Source organism: Bemisia tabaci, chromosome 4, assembly GCF_918797505.1.
Source record: "Bemisia tabaci chromosome 4, PGI_BMITA_v3".
NCBI lineage: Eukaryota > Metazoa > Arthropoda > Insecta > Hemiptera > Aleyrodidae > Bemisia > Bemisia tabaci.
This window is the reverse complement of record NC_092796.1, coordinates 39088488-39107465: the sequence shown is the minus strand read 5'-3', so window position 1 is coordinate 39107465 and position 18978 is coordinate 39088488. Positions and strand designations below refer to the sequence as shown.

Genomic DNA, 18978 nt, shown 5'->3' with positions numbered 1-18978 from the left:
CAATCCATTGTTATTGATCAATAAAACGTTTATCGGCCGTGCTTTTGACTTGTTTTATATTAATTATTTACTTTGAAAAATCATATAAACTCTTGAAGCATGGATCTAATTTCTGTTGATCTGATGGAACTCATGGGTCGTTTTTAGTCGAAGAAACAAAAGTTTTGTCGCTTTTTTAATTTTGTATCATATTTTTTCATTTTTCTCTTCCGCAGATCCACTAACAAGATTGTCCATCATTTCGGCGACGTACCGCAACGCACCTTATTGTCTAACTCCCGATCTCAAACGTCGGATGGTTCTGAAATGATCATAATTCATGACTGAGCTTTGAGAAGTGCATTTAAGGAAAAATAGTTTTATACATGAAATCAAGTAGAGAGTGGTGAGGTAGGAAGTAAACTTTGTCGCCGAAATAACTAAAAACCCACATTTTCGCACCAAAATCCACCCGAAACCGATGTAAATTTTGAGAATAGCTTGCTGCACGTATTAGTATTGAGTTCTACGAGATTTTTCCACTCAGAAAACGCCGGAGCCAATCTTGTTAGTGCACCCTCGGAAGAAAAAAAATAAGAAAATATGATAAAACTGAAAAAAGGCAACAAAAACTTTGTCCCTTTAGCTGAAAACGATCCGTATAATGTATTACTTATTTATCGAAGTAATATAGACACAAGGAGCTTTTTACACTAGATTGATCCTATGGGGGTGGATTAAGGTTTAATCTTATCAGTCATTCCTTCTTTAAACTTGCCTATCTATAAAGTGAAGTTGACAGATGAAAAGTGCAGTTCGAATAATTTTAACGCTTTCCGCTAAACTAGGTCCAAGTGAAAGCGTTACGTAATGGTAATAATTCGCCGCCCCCACAACGCGCGAGATTGACCTGGGCCGCGGAGCTGAGCACGGCGTTTACTGTCCTTGCGCTATGAACTTGAATTACGGCTTCTTCGTAGAAAGTTGACACTGAACTTTAAAGTTACTTGAGTGCGGCTACGGCAAGGTCTTGAGCCGAGCCGAGCCGAGGGTCGGGAATCTAGCTAATCCGCGCCAAATACTCTGGGTGCCTCACACTCTTCGATGCGCCTTCAAATCTTCGTATCTGCAATTTGCAGGCACAAGGGAACAGCTTTGCATGTGGCGATAAATTAGGAGACTCCCTTGTCACGACGGCGCGTCGCTTCGATGGAAATTTATACTTTTGTGCTTCACTACGACGATGCAGAAATGTGTATCTCGATATGCGGCGTTGCTAACTTCCTGTCTAATTTTATTTTTTACATACACAATTACTGAACGTCATGTTTTGAAAACTTCGGTGACCTTTCTCTCTGTGCAAATTGCAAGTTATGTGGTTGGTTTGGTCCTATTTGAATTTTATTAATAACATAGGAGCGAAGATTTGGAAACACCGCAACCTAGAAACGCATTTTTGCAGTTTCACCGTCGACTAGTTCAGCTCTTATAGGTATACGGATTGCATTTTGCAAAAAGGTACCAGGAGCATTGCGATGTTGCTAAGATTGTGCAACTCCTTTTGTCTTGGAAGAAAAACCTGCTTATCCATTACAGTTTCTATTTTACTCGCTAAAAACTGTAAATTTAAGAAAAAATTACATTGTCAATTTCACATTTTTTCATGGTTTCAGTAATTGTATTGCAAAGGATGAAAATGCACAATCTTAGCATCATCGCACTTCTTCTGGTTCCTTTTTGCAAAATGCAATCCATATGTGCAGCTATAGCACACTGAGAGAAAAAATAACAAAAGAGTTCAGCTGATATTGGAAGTGCGCAATATTAAGAGACTCAAACCCTCAGTTAATTTTGAGTCTCGCGGTTTTTAATGGTTTTATGTGCAAAATTCAACGCAAAATATGAAAAAGTCAACATTAAATTTTGGTTAGTTTGTTTTTCGCTAACAACATGAACCAAAAGTAACACAAGGACACCAATATTTTTCTCAGTTTAGTTTTAGATCAAGATCTGTTGGATTGATAAGTACACTTATAGAATTAATTCTAATCATCTTATGACCAGATTTTTATATTAAAAGCTGACAAACTGCAATTTAGAGATCGGAGAGTTTTCGAGAATTCGTCTTAAACACTGGAAAAAAACACATTGGATCGAGAGTCCAGACTCTTAAAAACATTGACAAGAAAAAATACTCTTGATTCAATCAGATTTCAGCTTAAATCAAGAACCAAGCCTCTTAATTTGAGTGGATTTCCTTTTGATTTAAGCTTAAATCTGGTTGAATCAAGATGTCCTTTTTCTTGTCAATGTTTTTAAGAGTCTGTACTCTAGATCCAATGAGTTTTTTTTTCCAGTGAAATGTTGAAAACGCCAATGAATTGATTAAACGATCGAATTTTTTTTTTATCACTACTGTTAATGTCCTTGATTACATAAATATTTTGGTAGTTTGTTCAAAGAGTAGTTTAATATTTCGGATAGTTTTTGAAAAGTAACATGAAAAATCAAAGGAGACTGAAACCCAGTTTGATTTTGATTTGCTTAATGTGTTATTATCTTTATAAGTCCACTAATGAGGGGTTGATTTTCATCAAAATCGATTCACAATCCTGAACTTTTGATAGAGATTTGAAATTTGTTTTTCTTTTTTTTTAACGCAGCAATACCTAGCATCATTTCTAGCATTCCAAAATGTTGATATTCTTTCGTGGATTTGATTGAAATTTGTTACATAAATGGATTTTTTACAAATAATTTTTTCTTTTCCCTTTTTTTTCTTTTTAAAGGAAAACTAAAAAGAGGAGCCAGTCCTATTTGAATACTCCCATCTCTTCAAAAAATAAAGAAATAAAATCGCCTTTCATATCTATGCCATTATAGATTTAATAATATGCATCTAATGGAAAAACTTAAAAATTAAAGCGTGTAATTATTACACAAGGCCCTTTTTTCAACGCTCTTACGAATCGCAACATTTTGAACGTTGAAACTGGAACAGATCCTTCTCAATAAGTGTCTCTTTAATTTAGGAATGACCCCACTGGGAAAAAACACATTGGATCTAGAGTCCAGACTCTTGAAAACATTGACAAGAAAAAGAGCTCTTGATTAAATCGGATTTTTGCTTGAATCAAAACGAAATCCTCTTAAATTAAGAGGCTTGGTTCTTGTTTTAAGCTAGATTCTGATTGAATCAAGAGTACTTTTTCTTGTCGATGTTTTTTAGAGTCTGGACTCTAGATCCAATGTGTTTTTTTTTCCAGTGCCCGCCTCTTTGAACTTCAAAAGTAAATCAACACGACAGGATTTTAAAACAAATAACAATAAAATTTATTTTTACAAAATCGATCGGCACTACTCACAATCACTTCGCACAACCAAACAAGAGCGCATCATTTCTCCGAGATAATCCACCACGCGAATGTTCCGACCAAAAAAAAGTTTACAAAAAATGCCGCGACGCAAATGTCACCAGTCCGACACTATTTTGAGCGCGCCGGTTAGTCAGTCCTTAAGCTGCTTAAGTTTAGCGTTAATCGCGCTTAATCTCTCCAAGAATTCGTCCGCGGACACCTTCCTCCTTCCGTCCGAGCTTCGTTTGTAGTAGGTGTGATCTTGCGGTGCGGCGGATCGGAAATCTCCTTCAGACCGGATGTCCCCGGTAGAGTCCTTTGCGGGATCCTCTTTCGCTGGCTCCAGTCGGCACCGGATGTTGTAGATCGGGAACAGCTTCGTCTTCGGGTCCAGAACGTCATCTTCCACAGGCAGCTTCACGTGATACGTGGCCAATCGCGGATTTTCTTCCAGGATATTGTCACCTAACTCCTCGCCTCCAGGCATTTTGCGCGCGGCCAAAGGCTCAGAAACTTCTTTGGATGGTTCTTTTTCTTCTCGTGCAGGTTGCAGGTCCTCGGAAGATCTTGACAGCACTTCCAAGGGTTCGCTTTGGGCGAGGGTATTCTGGGCTCCGAACTCTACTGGGTAACCAGGGATGGTTCTCACGGCTTCTGGAACGATGATTGGTCCTTCGTGTAGGTCAGTGGCTTTGATGTAGACGGGTTGGGCGTTCAAAGAGTTGACCGGGACCTGTCCGCCGTAGGGTCGCACGATAAGTCTTGCGGTGGGGTATGGGACACGTCCGGGTTGGATGAAGGGTTGCACCGCAGGCTGAAGGTTTCGATTTTCCTCAGGCATAGGCTCAGCTGCCCTGTAGTAGCCACCTGAGTAATATCCGCCGTGATGCCCGTAACCGTGGTTCCCACCGTGGAACCCACCGTGGTACCCGCCTTGATGAAAACCGTCATGGTACCCGTTCTGGTAGCCATTGTGGAACCCACCGTGATGCTCATGGTACCCACCGTGATGGTCGTGATGATCGTATCCGCCGTGATGATAACCGCCGTGGTGGCCGCCTAGTATGCCGCCGACTAGCTCACCCACGTCGAGATGTTTGGGGGCGGCTCTGGCTTGGGAATTGGGGGTGATCTCGCCGCGGTATGGGTACGGGTCTGGGATGTTGGCGTACGGATCGAACTCCTTATACGGTGAGTTGTTCACGGTGACTTTTGTAAGGCGTGACGCGAGGGAGTTTAAGAGGTTCATCGGGGGTTGTTCGGTGTCGGTTTTTGAGGGTTGCTCGACGATCATCCTCTCGCTCATGACAGGTGCCCCCTCGCTTCTTCCGAGCAATCGCCGGGCGGCGAGTTCATCGTAGGGTCGGCACTCTTGGGAGAATACCCGCGTGTCCGGGTTGAAAACGTCGTAGCACAGGACTCGTCTTGGCAGGGCATCGCGAACGAGGCTCGGCGCGCCTGCATTCAGCGGCGACGCAACACCCAACGCGAGGACTTGCACGAGGATAGCACACGCGAACATGTTCCGGTGCTTGAGGAAACTGTGGGTTGACTGATGGGCAGTCGCTCACCTGAAGCCACCCGATCCACGAGCAATGATTTTGTTGATTGGGTTCTTTCGCTCGCTGCCGGGAAAATGTTTTCTTTTCTGGGCCCGCGGTTTTGAAATCGCGACTTTCCGCGTGTCAGCAATTCGAATCGGCATTCTGCTGCACGGTGGATTTTGCGTGGTTGCCGATGGTCGTTCGAAGATAAGTCAATGGCATCGGGAGATCAAACCAGTGGCGTGGCGCGCTTTGCGATACATCGATTATTGATCTGCCATTTAAACCCATGGAAAAAGATCGGATAACAGGGTATTCGCAACGAGCACCTTAGTAATCGATTCTTTGCCTTAGCTTCAAGTGCGGGAATATCTATAATCGATCATTCACGCCTCGTCACCGGATCAAATTTGTAGAAAATGCGCATTCGGAATCAAAGCTCTCATTGAACTTTGAATTTTGAAGAGTTTTTTTTCGATCTTCTTACAAGATTTTTGTTGTTATTTTCATAAGAAAATGTCCCAAAATACTCTAAAGGAAAAAAAAAGAACGGTAATTCTTAAAAATCGCAATCCAACTACAATTTTTCATTATCAGACCATAAATACGGTCCGTAAAAGAACTTTAATCGATGCGTGGTATTTCAAATTCCCCCTCATCGGTAGGTCCTATCTACTAAATAACGTATGATTCAGACTGCTGTTGTATGGAATTCACAAAAGATTAGTGAAAATGTTTTGGAAATCTTTCACACTTTTTACTGAAGTTCTGCACTTCTACTGATGATCAGAGTGCAAGTATGTATTCATCCGGAAAATATCGGATTCACTTTCGTGATAATTTTGCAACATCCTCAGCGATTGTCGTGAAAGTGTTGACAAAGCGACATTGTATCACCTGGAGGAAAATCAGCCAAAGTATGAAACAATTGAAATCCTCAGGAAAAACTAAGCTCGGTGTGTCTCAAATTACTGAACAAAGCATAACAGTTTTTATTACCACAAGTGAATTAGAATGTTACGCACGCTGAAAAAAAGTTCGATCATATGAGCTGAAGTGCAGTGTTCCACATTGATGGAACTTTCCACTTCGTCAAGCTGAAATTTCGATTTCTGTAATCGAACTTCCTCCTTCGGTTCAGTATCGGTTCTGTTTGGGTCAATCCCAAAGTTCAACCACACGAGCCGAACGTTTGATTTGACGAATTGAAAGTTCGATTTGACAAACCAAATGTATAGTCTGATCCATATGAAATGCTGAACTTCGGCTCATACCATCGAACTTTCATTCAGCACTAAATTTTGCTGGTGCTCGACCTTAATCATTAATCTTTAATACTTAATCATGACTCTTTTTTCGAAGTTTTTTTTTTTTTTTATTTATTATTCTTTTTGTTTAAAGACGTTGGCATTCTCATTCATTCTAATGCATGGCCCAATAATGAAACACCCCAATAAGAAATATTAGGTCATTAGAACACCGCAATTCGTCGTCTTCCTCACTGAAGAACGTAACCACATTTCAATGTTTCCAAATTTCCCCTCACGAATTGCATTTTTACCGACTGAATCTTGGGCATTTCTAACTGAAAATTTCACCGATTTTTCTTCTGATCTCAAGAAAAAATAAAGAAAATTTAGGAAAAGATCGCACAGGTACACTCTTGTAAAAACTTGAATTATTTTAGTAAATTTTGCAACCTCGGAATGAATTTACGTCCCTTAGTCCCATTTGCGAATCCAGAAAATTGGCAACATTGTTTTTCCCCATTTAAACCTATGGGAATGTATCGATTAAGGAGGTGCCAGGTGCTCCGACAAGAATCGATTATTCAACATAGGTTTAAATGGAGGAAATCCAGTGTTGCCAAATTGCTGGATCCGCCTCTGCTCAGTCTAGATCACGACGAGTTACGGCAGAGGCTTTTTTTCATTCGATCGTTAGTTCATTTGTTGATATTTTCTTCTGCTTCTTCTTCCTCTTCGTCGTCGTCTTCTTTTTCTTCCTAGTGCGCTCTTTGGAAAGAGTTCAATTCCAGCTGGTCTTTTCAAGCGATTGAATGTTCACCCACGCACATGATAGGATGAAAAAACCAAGGAGAAGAATTTGAAATTAAAATGTTGACAGGAAACGAGAGCCCGGAGCGGAAACGCGGCCTCTCTCTCTTAGAAGCTCTTGCAATTAGAAATCATTCTTCTTACTCATTTTTTACAGGAGCAATTGAAGAGAAGGAAACAGAAAAACAGTGGATCGCGTTGACCTACGACAAAAATTCCAGAATGGAGCTTCCGCTGTTGATACGGCACCAAGATGATCGGGCTGACCTCAGAACTTTGGCACCTACCCAGGCGTCGACCATGCACTCCACAGCGACCAATTCGCGAACCGTTCTCGCGAATGTCTAATGAGCCGTCGCGGAGTCTATAACAACAGTTGCAATCCCGAACAATAGCTTCGGGAGGGGGGAGGGGGGTCGGAGGTGTAGTCTAGACGAATATGTAAAACAGAACTCAAAGCGAGAGACCAAATCTCATCAAATCTTGCAATGATTTTTATTTCTCACGGCAATCCATTTTCCTTTTCCATGTGAATTTTTTTTTCCAAAATTTATTTTATGAAAAATTGACTGATAGAAAAGAAACCAAGGTCACTTTCGGACTTCTAAGAAAGAAAGTGACAATTATATCGGGTTCATTATTTAGAAATAACGTACGTATCCTCAGCCAGGTAGGTCCTTTAATAGACGAGTTAGGGATAATATAGCTCTGTTTTGCAAAATGTATTCACATTGTGCATAGTTTTCTCTCTCCCTCCAAAAAAAATAAAAAAATAAAAAATAAAAAAAAATAAAAAATAAAAAATAAAGGAATTGAACAAAACTCTGCGACCGCGCAAATTGCAACGAGTATTTTGCAACTTTTGCCACTACAATGATATCAACCCAAGGTCCCCGCATTAATAATCAGTTTATAATTTGAGCGTCATTTGGCAAAAGAGATCTAGCTTTTGAAAAACGCTTATCTTCGAGAGCTGCGTGTGCTTTTTTTTAAAAAGAGCATCGCGTGTAGATAGGTCCATTTTGCGTGCAATCATTAACGGTCTCATCGCTCTCAAAAGTTAACGGAAGTCCCGGAGCCGTCAAAGGGAAGTGCGAGTAGATCTGTCATTGAGTTGAGACAGATAGTGCCTTTGACCTAAGCTTAGTCAAGTTTCATTCAGCGAATGCATTGTCGGAATTCTATTTATCTAACGGCTAGAAGGTTCTCAAGAGTCTATTTTCAAAGCGTTTGCGTCTCCCTGCTAAGTATGTCAAGGTTCAAACAATGCACAACTTACACTCATCTAGGTATGAAAACTTAAGCGTTATCTCTAGAAAAAACAAAAGAATTGATTTTTTCGAGATAATTTTATTTTTTGCTGATTTCTTCAAGTTTCAAAATGATGCTAAACAATAGGAAGTGATTGTTGACGCCGTTTAAGGAAATCGTGATGTGAAATGAATGTAGCCGCTCCGCGGTTGAAATGCTGAAATAATAAGCTTTAATCCAGTTTTAGCCAGAAAGCAAAGTAGTTCATTTGATTTACACAAAAGAAGAAGAAGGAGAAGAAGAAGAGGAGGAGGAGGAAAATAATGCCGTGTTTAGATTGAGCGTATCAGTTCAACTTTAATTCATACTGAGCCTTCCCTGAAAATTAATTCCATCGAATAGATTCTTTTTAAAGTGTTTATTATTGCATGCATATAATGTTTACCCCTCTCATGAAAATTTAAATCGCGCACATTATCACGGAGACTTTTCCAAGTGTTTGTAAAATTTATCTAGATTAGACTAATTTAATAATCGTTCTCTTTTTATGATTTCATAACATTCTTTTGAATTCAAAAAAAAAAAAAAAAAAAACTCACTAAAATGTTCTCAGCGAACAATTTACAAATTTCATTTTCGCAATAGATTACTGGCAACATATCACACAGATCATAGTTAAAAGTCAGAGGGTAATTTTAATTCGCACTTGAGGCACATTTTTTTCTGCACTGTAAACAGAAACACCGTTCGAACACTCAGGCTTATATACTTGCAATATTCGAAATTTTCACAACTTCAGCAACATTGACATACCAGTAGTTTTTTTTTTTTTTTTTTTTTTTTTTTAATGAAAGACGCAAGCTATTTTATCTTGATTGATTTTCTGTACTTTCCTCGTGGATTTACTCTCTAAGTTCAGTTGGGGTTTATCTTTCCTTAAATGATTTTTTTCCCTTCTTGCGTTGTAAATATCAATAGACGTTAAAGCATCCGAAGAAATAAAATTATGCCAATATAACCACAAGGACACTTTCAGTCAGTAACTTTCTGGTGGAAACATCAAGTTCCGCAAGCATTCCTTAGGTGAAAGAAGATAATACGTTTCTTTTTAGCTTGGAATGAGATTTATTTGTTATTCAATGGCATGACGTTCCGATTAGATACTTTCCTGCTCACGAAGGATTAACGCCAAAAATCAATCACGCACATAAACAGGAAGGTCAAAACAGGAGATGTGCGTAAACAGGAAGACCAGTAACTCAAAGCCCTGGAAAATTTCAAAGGGTATAACTTCCAATCTCGTTACTTTTGATATTACTATTGATATTCACGGAGGCAGGCTACCTTACTTAAAATCGATTTGTTACAATGTATTTAATTAGACAGCAATAAAGCAGCCCGATACATATAACAGATCAAGAACAAGGTAAAATCATTAAAAAAAAAAAAAAATTTCGATTATAGTTTTCATTTCCTTTCTATTCTTTCAGTAGTTGAAAATTACATCGTAAGAAGGCGTCGAAACGTCTTGCACTTTGTTTTTAATGATAGTTATTAGCCTCCTTTCCAGGATTAAGTATCTCTAGTTTCTGGTTCCCTGGTTCATTTGCATTTAAATATAGGTAGGAGAAATGAGAGGCTTGGAGAAAAAGGCGCATAAGTGCAGCTTTTGCTATTTCGAGAAGTACATGTTCGAGGCTTCGAAATTACATGGATTCTTAAGGCGAAAAGAAAGTTCAAACTGACTTTTTGATGCTTAAAAATTGGAATTCGTAAGCGAATTTTTCATAGAATATGCATCAAGACTAGATTTACCTGAAATCATTGATATCTTAATTTTTTCAAAAACCGCACTTATGCGCCTTGTCCTCCAAACCCCTTAAATAGTATTGGAAATCGGCAAAAGTCGCAGCTATGTAAAAGTAACGTAATGCACTGCTCAGGATGGGATTATCTACCCTCTTCCTACATGCTCGATTCGAAAAATTATCCGGCAGCTATGCTCGACAAGGCACATGTGATCTGCGACTGAGGTGTCGCGGAAATGGGATTAATTGCGAGCGTGGAGGGCGAGGGGAACCCAGGAAGAGGCGTAAAATTAGATGCTGGTGCCTTGAATGAGCCGACCATACGATACGGTGAAGTCTGTAAAGGGTTGCGGATAAGCTGTACGCGCGCGTGGCTACGAACTAGCACGTGGTCAAAGGGGTCGAACCGGAACGTTGTCTCACGTGCCTTACCACTTGTCGCCATTGCAGATTAAGTCACGCGCCTCAACCTGATTTTTCATCGAATCCAAAATTTGGTCAAACTGACGGATATGCTCATGAATCGGTTGAGTACTAAATTAATAATAATAAAGAAGCACAGCTCCGTAATCTGGGACTACCACGAATGTATTATGTTCTCATTGACTATGCGTATGCGAGACTCGAGAATGGCCACCAATAATACTTAAAACCACCATTTTTGCCACCATTATTACCACCATCATTAACTTAAACCACTTTACTAAGGAAAATGTATGTTTCAGGGATGTAAAACTTCCGCAACCGAACAACCGCGATCAGTCACGATCAGTCTGACAAAGAAATGTGGAGGCAGTTGAAAAAGGGGTTTTGGAACGCGAAGGCACTTAAAAAGTGAGAGATATGTGAAAGCAGCGCTACGTGTTGTAAATGAAACTACTGAACACATTATTCTTCCAGAGGGAAACCGCCAAGCGTATTAATTCCAGAAAAGGAAACTATGAACTGTGTGCCTTTTCAGGGCCGGATTAAGGGGGTACCCACATGGGCACCGGTCCATGGCGGCAAATCTAAGGGGCGGCAAAAATTTGCAATTTTTTAAAGTGTAGGTATAAAAAAAATCGAATTCATAAAAACAAATTTACAAACGAGAAAAGGCGACAAAATCTCTCATTTCCTGAGAATATAGTAATTTCTAATTTTGTCGTCTTTTAGTGATACAAGAGACAGCACCCTCAATAAGTCGAGTTACGAGAGAAACCAAACACGCAATTTGGCCTAGAAAGGCGCGACTTAGAGAGAAATGATAACGAGGACTTGAGATGTAAAGGAGAAGCCCTCGGCGCGGCGATCGGCATGTAACACATATTAGCGCCTACAAGACTGCACGAATACTTCACGCATTGCATCAAACACAGTGCGGTCATTGCGGTCAGCGTGAAACGGATAGCGTCTACAAGACTGCGTGAATACTTCACGCATTGCGTCCAACAAGGTGCGGTCTGCGCGGCGCGGCGGCAGAAGTTAAAATCATTGAACCACATTTATGTTTGTCCTTTCATAATTTTTTCGTTCATTTCTTATGAATGGAAGGCCTTGTCCACACTCCACACAGAGATAGGTTTATGGAACTTAACTTTCGTGCAAAATTTCGTGAACTTTTGTTAGTAGTGTTGACAGGGCTTTCCCAAAAAATGTGTTCAACACTAGTAAATGCGTTGTATGCACCCCTCCCCCGCTGGCACGTTCATTTGATGGTTTTTGTCGAGTTTCAAAACGAATGAGAAGGGGGTGGCAAAATATAGGCGGCCCATGGGCGGCAGGTAGGTGAATCCGGCCCTGTGCCTTTTGTAAAGGAATTAACGAAGAGCGCAGTCTCATGTGAACAGCAATGTGAAAGCTGACTCAAAAAATTTAAAGGGGAGGAAGTCGAATATGGACAGCAATGTGAGGGCTGCTTCAAAAAATTGAAAGCAAAAAATCAATAGAAACTGACATTGAGTATAGTGCTCCATTTAAAAAGTTAAGTATGACAAGAAGTCTGCAACGTCGCAAACCGAGATACTTGGTTCGGGAGTTTTATCGTCGAGTTGAAATTTAAACTCGATGAAAAGGGAGGAAGAAAAAATGAATAAAATGTTAGACGTATCACATGATACTATTAGGAAGAAATGAAAAGAAAATTAACAAAGCAAAATCGAAGAGAATGGGCATCCCCATCAAGCATTAAAAATTTAATTTCTGCAATTACTTATTGAGAATTCTGTTCCTTGCCACTCCTTTTTCATTTTTGCATGTCTCTTTTTTATAATAGCTACATCTCGCCGCCGAGTATCAACACCATGTTGCGCCAAGAGCATCACTCTTTCACTGCGCGAGGCAGAGTTTAGAGTGGAAAAAGCGCGAACGCCTTCAGTTTTCCGAATATGCAATATCAGCGTCCGTTGAGCTTCAATAGTTGCATCCAAGTGAAATTTATTGCACCACACCTCCATTAGGCCTTTTGCGTTATTTCCGGTTGAAAAAATAATGCGCAAGTATCTTTATTTTTGCTCATATTTTTACTTTGGGAAAATTTTTGATGAAATTATGTTTTTAAGGAGAAGTATTACTTACAAGAAGAGGGAAGACTCGATAATTTATGTTTTTCTTGAATAGTCACTGTTAAAGGAGAAAAAATGACCGGTAAAATGAACAAATTTTTTTGTGAGTTCAATATACTTTTTACTGCAAATACACACCTACACTTTTTCGTGCCACAAAATTAACTACCAACTTTGCAACCTGATTTTATCGATTTTTCCTTTTAGCTGGTTAGAAATTAATTTTTCAACGGAACTGGAGTACCGGTAGGCCGGCACAGCTATTATGTCAATTACTGCAAGGCGAGGCGTGCTAGTGTCGCCGTAGTGGATGACCCAGTAAATGTCAGATCAATATAAAGCTATCAAATATTTACCAAAAGGGTGTGCTGAAAATTCTCTGAAACATTACCGTAAGGTCAAGTGTGCGGGCTGCGATATCGACCCGAGTAAACTATCGGGTTTAAAAAGTGAACGGAGGGGATGAAATGAACGGTTACGCTGTTATGCCCAGAGAAACCGCCGTATGTGCCTTTGGACATTATCAAATTTCTGCCGAATTAAACACATATTTTTCAGAGGCCTTGTGAATGTTTTTTCCCCCAGTCTTTATAGATAATTTCCTTTGTAATTTAATACACATCCTTGGGAAATCTTAAGAGAAAATTGTCATTATTTTGCCTCAAAAATAAATTCTTATCGTGAAAACTGGGACATAAATGTTGATGCGGTGTTTTTCCTTAGAATGGCAGCGTGGGTGCTTGCATCCCTCGGTTGCTTTCAAATACTATTTTCCGCCCTGCAAGTCTCATTTGATGAGGATAATTTCGATAATTATTCTCGAAGGAACACAAACAGAAACTTTTTTACGTCAAATGACACGTCTGTAGCAGTAAATTTTTAATTTACTTTTAAATGAATTGCTTCCAATCTCTTCACCCAAAGAATCTAATCGTGGACTTTCATACGAATTTTTTATGAGGTCAGCGCTATCCCCCCCCCTTTATAATGGGATAGATCGGGGGGATATTGATGTGGAAATCGGCAAGGCAGTAGTGGGGTCATCATTTTTCCACGATATTATTCTGAGCTTGGAAAGGATATTTTTGAAAAAGAAAAAAAAAAATTACTATGCTGTTGCTTAAACATATTTTCCAACACTATTTTTACTAAATGATGTTGAATTTAATATTACTGTATTGCCACAATCATCGGCATGAATATTGCTGTACAAACTTGACTGGAGAAACCCTATGTCTAGTATAGATCGTAACGCAGCAAAAATAAACAACCCTGCTGAAAAAAGCACTATCATGATTTTTGCAAATTGTAACATTGTAGACAATTGCAGCATTGCACCAGTCTTGCTCTCATAAAGTTCCAGCTTTGATAGAGAAATATTTGGTGCAACATCAGAGCAATAGTGTAACGAGCACGCAACTAACGTTTCGCACCAATCTAGCTCTGAAGTAATGTTGTCTCAGTATCAAAGGAGCATCCCTTTTGACATTGCCGGAGCTGCGGATATATAGAGGCAACACTAATATAATGGAGAATTTGCACACGGAGTTTTATTGCTTCACTTGAGAGTGCTTAATGAGATGAGTTCGCAGTATTTTCCATACTTTTTTTCTGAAATGGGAAATTGCATATTGCAGAAAAATAGATTTAAAAGTTGGAGAGTGTGCCACCTTGTGATGTTATCTGGCGGCATTTCCCGTTTAAACACACATATGTTTCAATAGATGGGTTATTTTGTCTTTTATCCTCCATTAATTTTTCAATTTTGAAACAAAGCATATCCTCGAGCTCAGTTCTCTTAGTAGTTTCATTACAGACATAAAATTTCCAAAATGTCAGACACCTGCAAATTCTTCATCGGTCTATATTTTGAATCAGGAACTACAATTTCTGACTCTTGTATAAAAACACTCATGCACACAGGGGAACAAATGGTACATACGTTGTTTCTAAACTGAGCCAGAGATTGTAGTTCCTGATCGCAAAATGCAGTCCAATTACACTGGAAAAAAAACACATTGGATCTAGAGTCCACACTCTTAAAAACATCGACAAGGAAAAGTACTCTTGATTCAATCAAAATCTAGCTTAAATCAAGAACCAAGCCTCTTAATTTTAGCGGATTTCGTTTTGATTCAAGCAAAAATCCGATTGAATCAAGAGTATTTTTTCTTGTCAATGTTTTCAAGAGTCTGGACTCTAGATCAATGTGTGTTTTTTTCCAGTGCACACTTCGCTAGAGCAGAGCCAACTAGCATCGCGCATCGCCTCGCAAAAACCGCGGATCCGCACGGTCTTCCAATCGCAGTTACGCGGTTTTTACTCGCAAGGGCAGCGTTACAAAACGGCTCGGCCGATGCCCGTGACCAGCGTCGCCCTCCGTCCGGCGTCGCGACGCTCCTCCCGGGACGCGACGCGACGTCACCGTCATCGCGACGTCGCGACGCGACGTCCGATTTCGCGACCCGCGAGGCAGGAAGGATCCGCGCCAAATGGCCGCCCGAGTTTAGCTGATCGCACGCGTTTCATCTCCCGATCCCCCCTGCTCTCTCCCTATCTCGTACCCTCTCCCCTCCATCCCGTGCCCTCTCTCCCGCCCCCTTTTTTCCGACCGGGTCTCCAGAGCATACGCCGAACGGCATCAGTCCCAATTCGAATCTCGGAGCTTGTACCCGCACCCTTCCCCACGCGCGGAAACCAACCCCCGAACACCTCCGAGCACCCCAAAAGACCCCTAACACTTTTAAGCACCCCAAAAACCCCCTAGTTTTTTTCTAACAAATAATTCTCATGTTTTGTTTACGATAAAAGATTACCGATTCACGAGCACCCTATTTTTGTACTGTGGTTTTTTTTTATCGAGTGATCGTTTGAAAATTCTATCGAAAATTTCGTAATTAGTCCTCGGCGTCGATGAAAATCCTCGCGAAGTTCAAGAAAAAAATCAAACGACCGTCTGGCTGATCGAGAGGTGTAGTTCTTCGACGGTTTCAACGGAGTTGAGTGCGAGGAATACGATACGGACCGGAAATGAGTTCTGTGCGCAGTTTTAAGTGTCACGAGAGACCGGCGACGAGTTTTCAGTTTTGAGTTTCCGCTGATGGAATGCTGAGCGGCGAGCCTTGTTTTGGATTTTCGCCCGAGAGGAGTTTACGAAAATGAGGTGAGTCGGTGTAAACAATCGACTTGATTTGGAACATCCCAGGCGCCGTCAGGTGTTGTTGAATTGGTTTGCATTTTGCAATAAGGAACCATTATCTCTGGCTGCTCCATGAAAGCACCTTTCTGCATAGGGAATACAATGACATTTATATTGTTTCTAAAATGAAACAGAAATAGTGGTTCCTTATTGGAAAATGTAGTCCAATTATGTTTGCTGCTCCTTGCCTTACCGAGGGTAAATGACCTGGATCACATTTTTTTGCAATAAGGAACCACTATTTCTGGCCCATTTAAGAAACAGCATACATGCCATTGGTTTCCCTGCGCAGATATGTGCTTTTATGGGAGAGCCAGAGCTAATGGTTCCTTATTGCAAAATGTAATTCACTTCGTCTCGACGTATTGTCATCCAGTGATTTTCTCTAATTTTAAGGCTTAATATTAAAGTAATTTATATGGTAGTTGCGATTATAGTAAGTTGACAGCAATGTTCATATCCTCCATCTAAATCCATTAAATGTATCGATTCTGGGTGAGGCAGGCTGTTTCACATGAAATCGATTGTTTAACATACGTCCAAATGGAGAAAAAACATTGTTGCCAACTTGCTGGAATCACCACTGCTGCTAGGTGTCTCAGGGTTAAAATGCCAAGTGACTACAGGAATGTTTTCTTTGGATTGATATAAGACTTTTTTCATTTGAGGACTCTTTTTCAAAAGCTCTTCCGGTTCCTCTCGAAATTATTGGGGAAATCGCTTTTTTTTTACTTTAAGTGACGATTATAGATTAAAACTCATGTAAATGGTACCCTCGCGTGATTCTAGGCGTTAAATTTCATTCATTTCCTACAATATGTCGAAAGTAGAAGCTGAAGAGGATTTCAAGAGGTCTTGGATCTTGCAGGAATTCATAACACAAACTTGGCTTCATTTTGGATATGTTGCGTTTTTGTACGCATGAAAGACGTAGATCAGTGAAGATTGGTTCTAACGGAGCAACTAATTTACAAAGCTTTCGCGCAATTTTCACAAAGTAGATTGAAAGCCTCCCAGGGGAAATGTCTCGTAAAAAAACCGATTTTCCGATTATTTTTGGACATAGACCGATTCTAGTGCTTTTTTCTCACTAGCCTGTCATCGAAAAAATTCTTCCAAATTCTTTTCTTGAAATGGTCAGGGCAATTGACATTCAAAGACTACAATATTGCCGTTAAATGAAAGAGACAATTGCACAATCTTAGCGACACTTGGTGCGGCTTGTTTTCGGATATTTTGAATTTCCACTCATGAACTGTTGTCTCGGTCTCGGAACTAGAGAATGGAGTTTTCGAGATCTAATTATCAGGTCAAATTACTTTTTCTGCTGAAAGATCTCTGCCCCAAACCTGCCTTGGTGTTACTGCCCCTGAGGACTTATTATTGAAATTGATAGACAAAGCAGTAGACATAGAACACAAGGGATAATGGAGTGATCCTTTTGGTTGAAACGGATGGTTCCTATAGACTAAGGGGGAATATGATGAACTAACTATAGGATATCTCGTGGGTTGCCGTTAGTTAGTCTATCACTTACCTCCTTTGTCATCGCAACCAGTCGCTACCACCAACAGGATCGCTTTTTCCCGCTTTTATCGAACATTTTTGCGAGTTTTTGTGTAGGTTTTATGACTGAAACTTTGCCCTTAACTTAGCCTAGGTGAACACTTACTCCTGCGCACAAACTGTTTCCTTTCACTAAATTTTGATAATTAAATTTTCACGTACTTTTCTTCATGCTTGTCATAAAATATTCCTAAATTTTGAAAAAGTTCCACGAATAAATTCCAAAAATTTTACTTGCAAAATTTAGCAAAAAATTTTTGGTCACATTTGGTCAACCTAACTCGAGGTAAAGAAAAACCAACAAAAAATAAATGAATAAATATAAATAAATATATGTCAATGAGTGTACATCTGACAGATCCTAGGAAAATATTTTTCCCTGTGCTAAAAATACAAAAACCCACCCGATCTCCGACCTTTCAAAAGGTTTCGTTTGGATCAGACGTGACTTTCAATGAGTTGAAGGATCCATCCCAGAGTTCAACGCCCTCCTCCAAGGCGCATGTTATCATTGTAAATATTGAACTGGGGGTCGCTAATGAATTACGCAAGAGAATTCCGCGCAGGGGAAGGTAGCACTGTGCCTTTTTAAACTTAGAGGTGAGGAATTGACCTGAGAATTTTGTAATAGGAGAAAGACAAGGGAAAACAGGAAACAAGGCTAAAATACAACACTAAAAACCTGAGACGTTTCGACTCAAAACTGCGTCATTTTAGGTCGAAAATCAAATTAAAAATTAAAAAATATCATAGAAAAAACGAGCTTTGGACTCGAGCTAAATTTTTCACTGGAGAATTGCCTCGTCATAAGGTATCGTTTAGGCCACATTTGAACAAAATCCCGAAGTTCCCGCATGAATATGCACAAAAAGGTTCTCTTTTTGGCGAAATTATTAAAAAATGTTGTCGATTTTCTTTTCTTACTTTACATAGTGGAACAATAATTAAACTGCAAACCTTGTCTTCGGTTCACTTTCCACCGAGCTTTTTAAATGCCAGTCATTTTTTTCTCGACACATTGCCGTTTTCTAACAGAATGATTTGAGCAGGATTAAACGAAAATGAGCCAAGTAAAATTTTGATGAAAAATTAGTTAAAAGTATTTTTAACTTAATTAAATTTACATTCCCTCTTCTCAGATTCAATCGAAAAGAACATATTTTTTATGTGAAAACGGGTACTAACTTCAATTCTACACTTAAAAAAAAACTCCGGCAGTAGAAGCCGTACTTACTGGCTACAGACCGACCGCGTTCCGGGCTCAGAGGCCGGAAGTTCCGGGCGTAGCACCCATAGTGGGGCCGATAAGTGGAAAATATCATAAGAATCGTGCACTTCTGGAAGAAAGCATGAAAATTTCAGGGATTCATCTCTACCCTATAGACATTCGATTCAGACATAGACCCCAAAAATCTGAGCCCCCTGGGGGGGCAGGGGGGCCCCCAAATTTTGAATTTTGAATAACTACTGAACGGCTAATGTTAGCGTAATTTTTTTAAGCAGGACGATAGGAAATTTTATCAGGAACAAAAATGATTCTTATAAATTTTTTTGTGGGATCGATATTTAAGGCGTGAAACGGGAAAAACCATCGGGGGACGGGGAGCCGGCCGTTCTGAGGCAGATCCGCGCGCTGCGCTGTTTGCCCGGGACGCGCGCGGCGGCGCAGTACGGT

At 40.0% G+C, this 18978-nt stretch overlaps 1 protein-coding gene across 1 annotated transcript in view; it reads left to right on the top strand.

Annotated features, from left to right (window-relative positions):
• The first annotated feature begins 15124 nt into the window (after positions 1 to 15124).
• Positions 15125 to 18978, top strand: part of LOC109031556 (facilitated trehalose transporter Tret1-2 homolog) — a 41661-nt gene continuing 37807 nt past the window's right edge. The window contains exon 1 of the mRNA XM_019043135.2: positions 15125 to 15701. Coding sequence (XP_018898680.2) covers positions 15697 to 15701 — 5 coding nt within the window. The 5' untranslated portion in view covers positions 15125 to 15696. The remainder of the gene's footprint in view (positions 15702 to 18978) is intronic.